Source organism: Ambystoma mexicanum, chromosome 2q (assembly GCF_040938575.1).
Source record: "Ambystoma mexicanum isolate Mex_15411 chromosome 2q, UKY_AmexF1_1, whole genome shotgun sequence".
In the NCBI taxonomy this organism is placed as follows: Eukaryota; Metazoa; Chordata; class Amphibia; order Caudata; family Ambystomatidae; genus Ambystoma; species Ambystoma mexicanum.
The window spans coordinates 755,450,538-755,463,434 of NC_090924.1; the positions used below are offsets into that span (position 1 = coordinate 755,450,538).

At 47.9% G+C, this 12,897-nt stretch overlaps 1 protein-coding gene across 3 annotated transcripts in view; it reads left to right on the plus strand.

Moving 5' to 3' along the window:
• DYNC2I1 (dynein 2 intermediate chain 1) overlaps nt 1-12,897 on the plus strand; it is a 2,286,904-nt gene that overhangs the window by 54,384 nt on the left and 2,219,623 nt on the right. For all 3 annotated transcript variants that reach the window (XM_069647988.1, XM_069647989.1, XM_069647990.1), the window contains exon 2: nt 6,509-6,562. In XM_069647988.1, the coding sequence (XP_069504089.1) occupies nt 6,509-6,562 (54 nt within the window). The remainder of the gene's footprint in view (nt 1-6,508; nt 6,563-12,897) is intronic.

Genomic DNA, 12,897 nt, shown 5'->3' on the forward strand with positions numbered 1-12,897 from the left:
AGGTGGACAGGAACAGCCATCACTTTTGGATCCAGTTCCTGGGGGTGAACCATTGCGTGAGGATCACCTGGGTGAGGGCTCTTCTGGGAGTTGGACACCGGGTGGCGAGACATGGTATCCATCTCTTCCGTATAACACCTTTACCCCATCCTACCAGGTAGGATACATGGGGAACCTTACCCCCCCCCCCTTTTCCTTCTCCAATACTTTCACACAGACAGCCTGCTCTGGGAGAAAACATACTTGCACCCGAGCAGTGTATCTGACATGTGCCGCTACTATGGTCAGGCGAGGTCAGGCAATTACTGACCATCTGAGAATGGCAAATAGACTCCGGTCTTTCATAACATGTTGTCCTGAACCTTGCTTCTGGGGCTCGTTCTACAAGGGCATACCTGGTGTCCCCTGCAGATAAAAGGTGGAGGGCGAGGGTACACTCTGAGCGAGGCAAAGCAAATCAAAGAAACAGCAGTTTCGAGTCGGCAGCTGAACGAGGGGAGAAAGGCGGCAAACCCGGAAGGATTTGTAAGAAGGGAAAAACCCTTGACCTTTTCGGCGACACTCTGTTAATTTCAAGAGACCTTCAAGGCAGAAAGCTGAAGACCAGGCAACCAGTTTAAAGAATCCTGCATTTTGTGTCAAAGATACCGAGGGCCCTCCCAGGAAAAACTGACCAAGGCGGGGAGGAACAGCAGCCGCTGTGGTATCGTCATTGGCTTCAAAAACAAATAAACGCAAGGGATCAACGCCGCCAGTGAGTTGGGGAAACCAATGTAAGACCGGTCTGTCTTGAAGTCAAGGTTGCAAGCGGCAACATTGTACAATGAGCACTGGAACGAACATTGTTATACGCGTGTGATGAAAGACGCGAATAAAGCTAAACTGCTGAGGAATGTTTGAACTTGAAAAGGCACGATATAATACCGTTGACAGAATGGTTCACACTGTAAATGTGCTCAATTGAAGATCTATGTAAGGTATCCAACCAAAAGAAATGAAAGTAGGAGATTGAGGAAAACAATTGTGTGAAGTGAATCAAAGTGGTCCTGCGATGGTTTAAGCAAAACCCATTGCGCATTCGAAAGTCTTCGATTTTGGTTGAAAGAGGATCCAAGCCCAAATTAGGGAAATGCATGGTCCGAGCCTGAACGAGGGAGACCAAGTGTGAAAATTGCAATAAAACGGGGTCTGCACCCGGAGGAGGGGAGACCCTGATCACATTGAAAGCGAGAAATTGTGCATGTGAAAATCCTGATAGGAATGGAGCTTTTCAGATTTGTTTGTTAAAACACAGCCTTTGCAGTAAGAGACTGTTTTTGGAAAGGAGGTTTTGGCAGTGAAGGCCTTGATGTCTGTGCTTTGAACTGTATCCTCTTGGCCGAAACGTCAGAGTGTGTGTGAAGCTCAAACGTGCTGCCTTGCTCCGTGCTGAAAACGTGGGGAAGGGAAGCCAACTGCTGAACCGTCCTGACATATTATTTCTTGAACACTTTTCTGTTTCCATACACCATTATCCCACACCCTTTTGTACTTAGAAGTAAGGATTGACAATCGGTTTATTAGTACAGGCCCTTTTATTTGACAGAGACTTGACTAGGACTACGTTATTATTATTTGATGGTCGTAGCTTGCTCCCATCCTTAGATTTAGGTTTAGCTAGGCGTTCAACCAACCCATTTGAAGTTCAATAAACACCCTTGAACTGTGATCACTTGTCTGTGTTCACTGTTTGATACCATGCCTTCCTTACACTATATACAACTAATTACAACAATCAATATTAAAACACGATTATTTACACAATGGTGTACTCTCTTCCTCTGCCTCCTTCACTCGAGGCGAGGGAACTCAACCCTCCTTACGTCCCACTCCTTTTTAGGGCGGAGGGATACCGGGTCCTTTATATACTGGACCTTCACTTAGTTAAATACAGTGCTGTGTTTCCCGTGCAATCCGGAGATATCCCACTTCAATTCTTCTTTTCTTCAACTACTTATGATGTCGTCTTTCCCCGCAAGAAGGGGAGACTTTGGCTCTTGTTTTTACTTTGTTATATAATCTCATACACCATCACCCATCCACACCCCCTTGTTTTGCTCACAAGCGTGCGCTCACGTTCCAAGCTCCTCCGATGCAATGTTTCTCATCAACCACCTGCACAAGTAGGAGCAGCACCCCGCCCCCGCCTTCAGAGACGAGACAGGCCCTTAGATAAATATGGTGCCTGCAAGCCTCTTCTGAGTGCACAGGAACTGGTCACTGCAGCTGGGTGCATCAGCCCAGAGTGTGTGGCAGGAGAGTTGCAGCTCTCTGGGTAATCTGGAAGACCATTTTCTGCTACCAAAATGACACGTGTGCTACGTGAAAATCTACCAAGGTGAACAACTGAATACTGACACTACACAAGCAAACCTCTGTACTTGTAGAGTTTGCACAGTCTGATCCTCTTTCCTCTGTATGGATGCTGCATCTGCGTCCCAAGACCAGTGACACATGGCTTACCCATGCCGATGCTCCCAGAGATACTATATCCTAATGGCTTGGGTAGCTCTGTCCCCATTTGCAGGATTTTTGACAGTTTGATAATTTTACATTGCCCCTCCCCGCTTTAAACCACATAATTTTGTTGTTCAGAATTGCTTTTTATGAGGGTTTTTGTCAGGATCTGGGGGTCAAACGGGCACCCTGCCTGGAACCTGGCGGCATCCGGAAAAATGCACTGCAGAGACTGATCTCATCACGTTCGCTGTGATAACCTCACACGCAGCATGTATGTCGTTGCTGGGGAAGCCGAACCTCTATTTAAGGCTTTAACTCTATTTTCAATGAATCCCATGAGCAGTGTTATGTGGACCTGTACTTATCTGACTTTGCGTCTGTTTTCTGATACCTGGCTTTCCTCTGCTTTGGTAACGTGGATCTGGCTATTTGACCATTGGCTTGTGCCTGGATTATCTCTAGATCTTTCTTCTGCTGTTTTGTTCCCTGGACTTGGCTTACCTGACCCTTGGCTTGTCTGTGGACTGCTTTTGGATTCCCTATTGCTGTGGTTTACTTGAATTGCATCTGGATTTGATTTTGCTGGCCCTGGAGCCTTTGGATAGCCTCTGAATGTGTCCCTTTGTTTTTCTTTGGTTTTCATCAGAGTCCACACCTGACCCTGGTTTTCTTGGATTTGCTCTCCATTCCGTCCGTTGCCTACCCCTCAGGGGTGTAGGTCTTCACAGAGTCCATTTGGTGGCGCTTATGGAACCTTCTGTGTAGATTGTGTCCTTGTGCCGTTCGGGTTACCTCCTTGCGGACTTTGAACCATCCTTCTCCGTCCTTCATAACAGTTGGTCTGGCACCTCTAGTCTATGGACTAAGTTCCTGCTGGACACACACACACACACACACACACACACACACACACACTGTTCCTACATCTCTGGTGTTTCTTCCCAGGTGGTGGAAGTAGGTGTCCTTTCTCTTGTTGCTATGTACTGTTTACAGTCATCCTGAGTGTGTTGACGTGTTTCCCTTTTTTGCAGCCCTGGGAGAGAGCCTGGTGGCATTCGTTCCAGCGCCTTTTCACCCGAGCCCCCTGTATCCAGAGTTCCTTGCAGCCTCTGGTACGGTGCTCTCGGGTTGGGGACGGGAAGAGTCTTGCTGCTCCTGCAAACCTGACAGGTTTATTTTGAAGAACTGTTGGCTATCTTTCTCATGGTAGAACGCATTGCTAAATCTGTAGCCACATCGACAACTGATGGACACCCGTTGGGCAATAAAATATTTTTTTACTCCTGAAGGTTCTTTCTACTGTCTCAGACTTTGAATGCTCGGATCCAGACCCAAATTGTCGATGCCTGGTGTCCCCTGCAGATAAAAGCCATATTCCACTACCAGGACCTTTTTCAACCTGTTCTGAGATGAGTTTTAACTTTTCTGCATGATTCGTTTAATGCCATTCACTGCAGCTCAGTATTGCTGCATACATTTGTCATTTCCAGAGTGTTTTGTTTTTGCCTCCAACTATGTTTCCAAGCTGCATTGCCATTTTGGTCAAGACCCTACTGCTGTTTAACAACACAATTGTTTTTGATTTCCACTCGTTTATGATTAGATAATTTGCTTCATACTAATTTTGTATCTCTTTCAATTGAGCTTATAAATGCCTTATAAATGCCCAATAAATAAATATAACGGAACCTTCCTCCAGTAATCCATCTAGCAGAACTAGAAACCTACGCACCAATTCACCACTTGTGAACATGATTACTTATCTGCAAATATGCACTATGCTATCAAACCAGGGGCTACCAGCACTTGCTGATCCTACACATATGGAAATCCCTACAAGGTACTATAGTAAGGAACGTTCTAGCAGTTATTTGTTGCTAATCCCGGCTATCTGGGTATGTCCATGTAGAAATACCTATCTGCGATCTGAATTAACAAACTGACGACCAAGGATAGCACTGGTAGCTGTGCAGTAAGAACATGAGTTTTGGGACTGATCTTCCTGTCACCACCCATCAGTCTTCACCAAACAATTTGACCCATCAAGATACAATGAGATTCCACAACCTTGACAGGCACTGGAAGCTGAACAGAAACAAGGTCCCTCTGGAAAACACATAGACACTCAAACACACCACTATGCTAACTCTTGCCTTTGAACCAACAAACAATTAGTATGCAGCTACACCCCTCAAATAATTCGGCCTGGCTGCACACATACCTGCACACCTCTACGTTCACCTCAACAGTGTTTCGAATGCAGCTATACCCGTCGAATTTCGGCCTAGCTGCACACATAATGTTACCCTCAAGCACCAGCGCTGTCAGAATGCAGATACCATAGTCATTGGTCTTACTGCGCACATTCTACTGCCCTTACGCAACCACCACACCACAGCTAGCGCTAGTATGCAGCTACACATTACCTATTGCACACTAGCTGAACACATAACGAGTGCACCCATGCATGTTGTACTACACTAATCTCTCCACTGACCTGCAGTCCCTCAGGGTGTTCAACCCACAGCGCTTTGGAATCCTAACCATGGTAAAATGCACTATACAAATGCCAAATAATATAACATTAGCAAGCAATATGGAATTGTTTACATAGCTGAACAAAGACGTAGATTTCTCTGGTGTCTGCTAGGAGTGCATCATAGATATCACTTATTATGAACAGAGAAAAAGATGGCTGCTACAAATACTCTTGTGCTTAAGGGAATAAGCAATTTTCTTCACGTCATACATTGTCTGTACAGTTTTGTCTGTACATGTTCATAATGGACCATGTCAAATTCTGACAAAACTTTTTTTATTGCGGTATGAAGGCCCCTGCTACCTTCAGTGGCACCGTATGCCTTTCCCCGAATCCTTGGTGTCCAGCAAGGGCTTTCCTTCTTAGGGATCCGAAAGTTCAGTGAAAGGCACTATCCATAATTGTGAGTTTTCAATTGGGGACCGGAACTAAAGCCGTTTGGACTCAAACCGGACCGTGAAACTCATCTCTCCACCTACAGCCCTTGGACCTCTTTATTGCAACCGGTGGCGTGAGTAGTGTTCCTCAAATCTTGAAACTTACCTCGAGTTTCTAGTCATGCTCGTAGGGTTACCCTGGACATGGATGCATTTGCTTTTTTACGCACCCGGCCCCACTTCAGACATTGTAAATCACTGCTGTAAAACATAAAGTCTTTACCTGTGGCTTGCCCTTTGTTCATCTTTGGCAGTGGAACCAGGACATAGACATCGGACTCCCCAGAGTGGTGACTGCTTTGGGTTTCCTCTGGAAACTTGTAAGGATCTACTTCCCGCTGTATAGCACAATAACCACACTTGCCTACTTTTCATATTGACTGAAAACACTCCTGAATATGTACATCTAATTACTTACCTATGCCGTTTGCTGAACGATTGTTCAAGGGATATGACTGGGCTTTTCAACTCTGTCTTGGCCATTGTGTTGGTTTTCCATATATCGTAGAAGGCCTGTATGTGTTTAGCCATTATCTTTTCTCCCAATTTCTATAAGCAACAGTGTAACATCTTGTGATACAAGTGCATGCTGTTTTCCTCTCTAAAGTGAGAGTGGTGTCATTTTCAGACTTTTGACAGTTTTTTGTTTACATATGTATACTTACCTTGTAGTACTTAACCTCAATGCACATTACCTTTGTTAAATAGATACTTGTTTGCTTTAGTGTCTTTAGTATTCTGATTACCCAATTGTTTGATCTATACACCTTTTTGCATATTGCTTTTTGCTATTTACATAAGTGTTGGGTTTTGTAATTCGAGCATGTTTAACATAAACCCTTTCTCTGTTTATTCCTTGGTGTATCGCATGCACTTTCTGAACATCATTTTAAGGTACTTCTAGGAAGGGTTGTCTCCTGAGGCCTGAGTGGAGGGCTTTTGACTTGCAGAAACCCTTCGTTTAGGGGTCCTCTGTAACTTCATCAAACTCATGCCTCAAAATTCAGCAAATTCATTTAATTTTCCCTTTCAGAAAAAATCCAGAGAAGACACATGGACAACAGAGGAACTGAAAAAACATGTAGTGGTAAGTTGCTGAACTTATTTTGCACATGTTGACAAGAAAATGCTTGACTGTGGACATTAAAAGCTCACTTAAGACTTGGCAAACACATACAGATCAATTTCCACTGAATTCTGTTTGCACAATTAATTGTTTTTACTGTCAAGTCACATGTAATGGCATAAGTAGTGTGAAGGCACCATGAAGCAAGACACAGACAACAGATTCATTTTTCTTAACAAAAGGTCTTATTTTAAATGTCTGGATGGAGTAAGGCCTAACTTGCCCTATGCTAAGGTGGGATTTCCCTACCTAAAGAAACGAAGGACAGTCTGTGTCAGTAAGTACAACTTGAAAGTCTGTCTGTGTCCAAAACCTATACCTGCCCTCACAACTAAAAATATACAATGTGTAGGGATGTCAGCACTAAAAGAAACAGTGTTCATAATAATGTTCTTAGCTTCTTCCAGTTCTGGCTTGTTTTCAGCTTCCCCTTCCCCAAGTTCAAAAAGTTCCAAAAAAGGCTTGAGAATTCCCTTACCCAAGTTCAACACAGTTCCAGAATATCTCAGGGTTCCCTTACCCAAAAAAGGTAGCTCCTTCAACAGACCTACAGTCAGTTTAAGTCTCTTGACTTTCAATGATACAGCCAGGTCAACTTTGTAATCCTTTAAACTCTGTAACAGTTGATTTCTTTCACTTCAGCAGCACTTATGACACCATGCAGCCTTCGTATCTTTGCTTCTCTTGGCTCTTTCCCAAGTCGGGCTACTCGGTCTCAGCGCAGTTGTTGACCACATGACCCACCCATTGCAGGTCACGCAACCAATAACCCTTAGCACTGCATGATGGTTTTGATTCCTTGGTTCCTTTAAAAAACAAGAGAGCCAGTCACTCGGTCTAGGCGTCGTTGCTGAAGCACGCGGTTCACCCATTACAGGTCACGCAACCGATGACCCGTGATGCTTGGTTATCAACTTGTGTGTCTTCTCTGTCAACCTGTATCAAATGTCACCACTTAATGACACTTTTCTTTAACAATCTCCTTGTTTTGCATCGCTACAATTCGTATTTCAGACTGTCTGTCCAGCCTTTTGCCAACACAGGCTCCCTCTCTCTGGACTAACCTGTGTCAGTAATCAACATTTGCTATGTTATTCTCCTTGGCAGTTTTTTGACTTTGCCAAAACTTGTATCCTGGCAGTCGTTTGCCTTTTGCTACAACATGTATTCACTTTATTTTGTGGTGTTTTATTATCCTCTTCTACCACCTGTTTTCATATTGTTCATTGAACTTCAGTCACTTACCTTTCGCACTTGCTTCTCGCTTAATTCATAAGTGTTCATTATGGGCTTTCGCATTGTTCATCAGTGCTTCTTGATGGTTTTCACTACTTTCACAACATCACTTCATTCGCTTTCCACTCATGCTGTATTTTCACATAATTTCCATATCTTCTCTTTAGCTCGATATTCAAAATTTGTTGTATTTCACATAATACTTGGCAATTCGTTCGAGATTCAATATTCTTTCTTTTGGGTTCCAAACCGCATTCTTAGAAGTTTTGGTGCAATCGGTAATAACAAATGTCCAATTCCTGCCCCTGGAGCACCCCGGTACAAGTGTTCCTGGTCTCACACTCACTGGGGCTTTTCTGCTCCTCCGGGCTTCTTCCTTCTGTTCTCCAGCTTCCACTTGCTTCCCAGGTACACGTTAAGATCTCCAGCGGGCAGCGCCCGCGGCACCTGCCCACGACAACTCAGTCTTCTGTGTTCCCCATCTGCAGCTAGGAAGACGCGGCATAGGGGACTGCAGGGGCTCCGACCTTCTCACTGCCCGCTCGGGTCATAGTGCCTCTCTCACCCCTCTGCAATGCATGGCGTTCTCTTCACCGGCCCCTCGCAAGCCTGCACCTCGCCTCGCAGCTGCATCCTTCTCACCAGGCAGGGTTTCCTTTCCTCCCTGCCAGCCTCCCCTTTTAGGCACCTGTAGTGTTTCAAGGCGGTTGCAGGTGCGAGTCCTTTGCCTTACCACAATTGTACCAATTAACGGGACATGCTTGACTCTCCATAGTCCTCATCTCAGTATCACAGTGATGAAATTGAGTAGAAGTGTGCATCACTCCTAGTTGCCTCTTCCTCGTCCCAGTCGCAAAGGCATGTGATTGGTGGACAGTTGCTGCGTGTGGAAGTGATAAAGACTTGTACTCTATGAAAGCCGGGATGGGTAGGACTCATTTTCATACAGGAAAGGTGGATACCATGTCTCGCCTGCAGTAATCCTCTTCCTACTCCCTGAGGTCCCTCTACCCAGGTGATCCTCCCTCGCATATCCACCCCATGGTCCGGATCCAAAAGCAATGGCCTTTCCTTGAACACCTGAGAGGAAGATCCAAAGGGAGTAGATAGAAGGATGCCCTCAGATTCTCCAAAGTAGTTAAATAGGAACTCATTTTGTTTGTGTTGGATAGAAGTGTGATTCTGGCATAATTTTGTTAATTGTGTGGGCATGGCACAGATGTAATGGAGGTCTAATGTAGTTGGTCATGATGAAGTAATCTTGTTTCCAGGCCTCCAGATAAGGTGCGTATAAGGCCTTTTTACGCATGAAAATCTTGTAAATACAGCAGCTTTATTATTTTCCTGGGTACATTTACACACAAGTTAAGAGCAGAGGGCAGTGCAAAGGTCAGGTTACTTGATAGAAACCAGAACCCCTCACTTAATTTTTATGTACATGGATGTAAGTGGAAGCCATGGATAAATGCCTCTGAAACAGAATATATTTCTCTGAAGCCTTTCGAAAAAAGAAACTGCACACTGTGATAAAAAGACTGCTTTGTTGATGCCGATGGAGCAAACAAAATCACTGTGCATATTTATTTTCCTAGCATTTTAGGACTGTAAAATGAATAAGATGGGAAACTAAGTTGCAAAAGATAATTAATTTTTCGAGGGGATTGGGTCCTCCGACGTATTCCATATCTATGACATGTAATCACCACAGCTGTGCTGCTTCGGAAACTTTTTTCGGCGTCTGCGTCCTGCGTCGATGACGTCGATGCGCCGTCGTCGAGGACCTCCTCCGACGTCATCCGATGTGATAACTAGGACGCACGACGCCCGTAGCCTCAGTTCCGTTTTTTTCCGCGAACGTGTTGCTTCGTGATTCTCGGTTCACGCCTCGACTCTTTAGAGTTCTGTTCTTCTCGGTTCTTCGAACCTGTTCGTTTTGTGAAAATCCTTCGTGTGAAGATGTCTTCTACTTCGTCTTCGACCCCGCGTCCGGGTTTCAAGAAGTGCGGGGAGTGTGGGTCCAAGATGTCGGTGACGGACTCGCACGACGCCTGCCTCTGGTGCTTCGGGGAGGCCCACGACACGGATGACTGTATCGACTGCTAGTCGCTCACGTCCAAAGCCTTACGCGAGCGTAAGAAGAAGTTGTCGATAGGTCGGGTGTCCAAGCCCAGGAAGTCGAAGTCTGCGGGGCTTTCGACGGATGATTCGAGGGGTGACTCTCTCCGTGTCATTGTCGGATGTCTCGTGGGTCTCCTTCTAGGAGTCGGTCTCGCCACTCCTCAGCCTCTTCGAGGCATTCTCGGAAGCGCCGACACTGGTCGTCTTCCAGGTCCTCTTCGGAGGACTCTGCCCGGCACGTCGCTTACCCCACCAGCCGTGCGACGCCGGAGGAATGGGCTTCCTTCGGGAAGAAAATGCTGGCGATTCTTGAGTCGCAGGGTACTATGCCGTCCGCGCCCCCGAGTGGGGTCGGTCGTGAGAGGTCGAGAGACACCGCTCGCAAGAGTGGTCGGCACGAGTCACGGGAGAGGTCCCGTTCGGACAAGGCGACTCGTTCTCGACGTACCCGTTCCAGGTCCCGGTCCTCGACGCGCTCGAGACCGCGTGCACCTGTGAGGTCTTCGAGGAAGACATCGACGTCTGAGGCGTCAAGGGCGTCGACAGGCTTTCTCGAGGCTCCGGCTCCGAGGAAGTCGTCGAAGCCGTCGACGCTCAGGTCGTCGAGGGACACGCTCGGGGCTCCGGCTTTGAGGGCTGTGTCGACGCCGCCGTTGCTGGAGGCGCTGCATCTGACGTCGACGCCGATTTCCTCGACGCCGATCCTCTCGGCACCGATGCCGGTTCTCTCGACGCCGGCGCCGATTCGCTCGACGCCATCGACGCCTTTCGTGTCGGAGGTACCCCGTGGCACGGGAGAACCCTCTAGGAAGGCTCTGGTTAAGAGCAAGCACTCTCGGGTGCCTTCTTTTCGCCACCTGGACTATATTTCAGAGGCGGATGAGGATTCTGATGGCCTGGTTCCTAGTCAGGTTCCAGATGAAATTGTCTCGGGCCATAGTCAGTTTGACGATTTGAGACAGTCACTGCATGATGCCAGTGGACTGGACACCTCTCCGGAGGTGGAGTTTTGTAGGCCTGAGCCTGGCTCTCATGCCGATTCCTCGTACCGGCGCCTTATGGCTAGGGTTTCTGAGTACTTGGGATGGTCTGCTCCCCCAGGGGAGTTTGTGCAGGATGATCTGACGGGCATCCTTGATGTTGGTCCCCCAACTGATCCGGTACTGCCGTTCCATATGGCTTTACAGAGAAGGGTGGCGGCGGCTTGGACTGCTCCGGAGAGTCTCCCGACGGTGGGCAGATCCTTGTCGCGAAAATACCGTCCAGCCAGTAGCGACCCCTCCTACTTGACCAGGCACCCTACTCCGGAGAGTTTGGTGGTGCAGGCGGCCACGGCCCCGGCAAAGCAGGCGTCGTACCCTACCATCCCTCCTGATAGGGACGACAAACATTTTGATGGCTGGGCGAAGAAAGTGTTTTCTTCTGGTGGTATGGTGCTTCAGGCAGCCAACTCCATTTGTGCCTTGTCTCGTTTCACACACACTCTGTGGAACTGCGTTGCGTTAGCGGCTGAACATATTCCCGAAGGGGACGAACGGGATGGTTTCCTTGCTATGGTCCAGGATGGTAAGGATGCCATGTGTGAGTCCGTTCAGTCGGGTTTGGACTTAGCTGAATGCGTCAGTAGGTCCATGGCGGCGAGCACCGTGATACGCAGGTTTGCGTGGTTGGGGAAGTCGGGGTTTGCTCCTGATGTGCAGTCTCGGCTCCTCAACATGCCCTTTGACGGTGAGAACCTTTTTGGCAGCAAGGCTGACGAGAGCCTTGAGAGGTTGCAGACCTCGAAAGCTGCAGCGAAGTCGTTGGGCGCTGCAGTTCGCCAACCTCCGCCTTTTCGTCCTAGGGGACAGCAGTGGAGGGGTGGTTCCTTTCGCTATTACTCGTCCTTCAGTAAAGCGAGAGGAGCTGGCAGTCAAAGAGGCCAACGCAGGGGTACCAGAGGTGGACGACAGGGTACCCGTGGTGCCAAGGCCGCTCGGGCAGTTGCCTCTTTGCCCTCAGGTAACGCCGCGGCCGTTCCCACTCAGTCATAAGGCCATGTCCCATGGTTCGCCGGTTGGGGGAAGGCTGGCGCAGCATCTTGTAGAGTGGCAAGCCATTACTTCAGATGTGTGGGTTCTGGAGATCATAACCCACGGCTACTGTCTTCCCTTTCGGCACAGGCCTCGCGACAATCCACCGGGGAACCTCTCTTTGCAGAGTCCGGATCCGCTCCTTGCGCAGGAAATTCAAGCCCTGCTGGAGAAAGGCGCCATAGAACTGGTGCCTGTAGCGGAGAGGAACATGGGATGGTATTCCCCTTATTTTTTGATTTCGAAGAAAGACGGGGGATTGAGACCCATCATGGACTTGCGCGGTTTGAACAAACTCCTCAGGAAGGACAAGTTCAAGATGGTTACTCTCTCTCAAGTCCTCCAGACCCTTCAGCTTCAGGACTGATTGGTGTCACTCGACCTCAAGGATGCTTACTTCCATGTGCCGATCCATCCCAAGCACAAGAAGTACCTGAGGTTCGCGGTTGGCGACTCACACTTTCAGTTTCGGGTCCTGCCGTTCGGATTGACCTCCGCCCCGAGGGTTTTCACCAAGCTCATGGTGGTGGTGGCAGCGCATCTCAGGCAAAGGGGGATTCACGTCTACCCCTACCTGGACGATTGGTTGATCAGGGGGAGCTCTCCCGAGCAAGTCCTGGATCATCTGTCCGTCACCTGCCACTCCCTTCACAGGCTGGGCTTCTCCCTCAATTTAAAGAAGTCCCATTTGACGCCAACACAGCGGCTCCAGTACATCGGAGCAGTGCTCGACACTTCCCTGGGGCAGTGTTTTCCTCCCCAGGTGAGGGCTCTTCACATTCAGCAGATGGTGCACAAGTTTCAGCATGCCCAGACGCTCCCAGCGTTCGAGTTCTGAGGCTGCTCGGCCTCATGGCATCCTGCATTCTT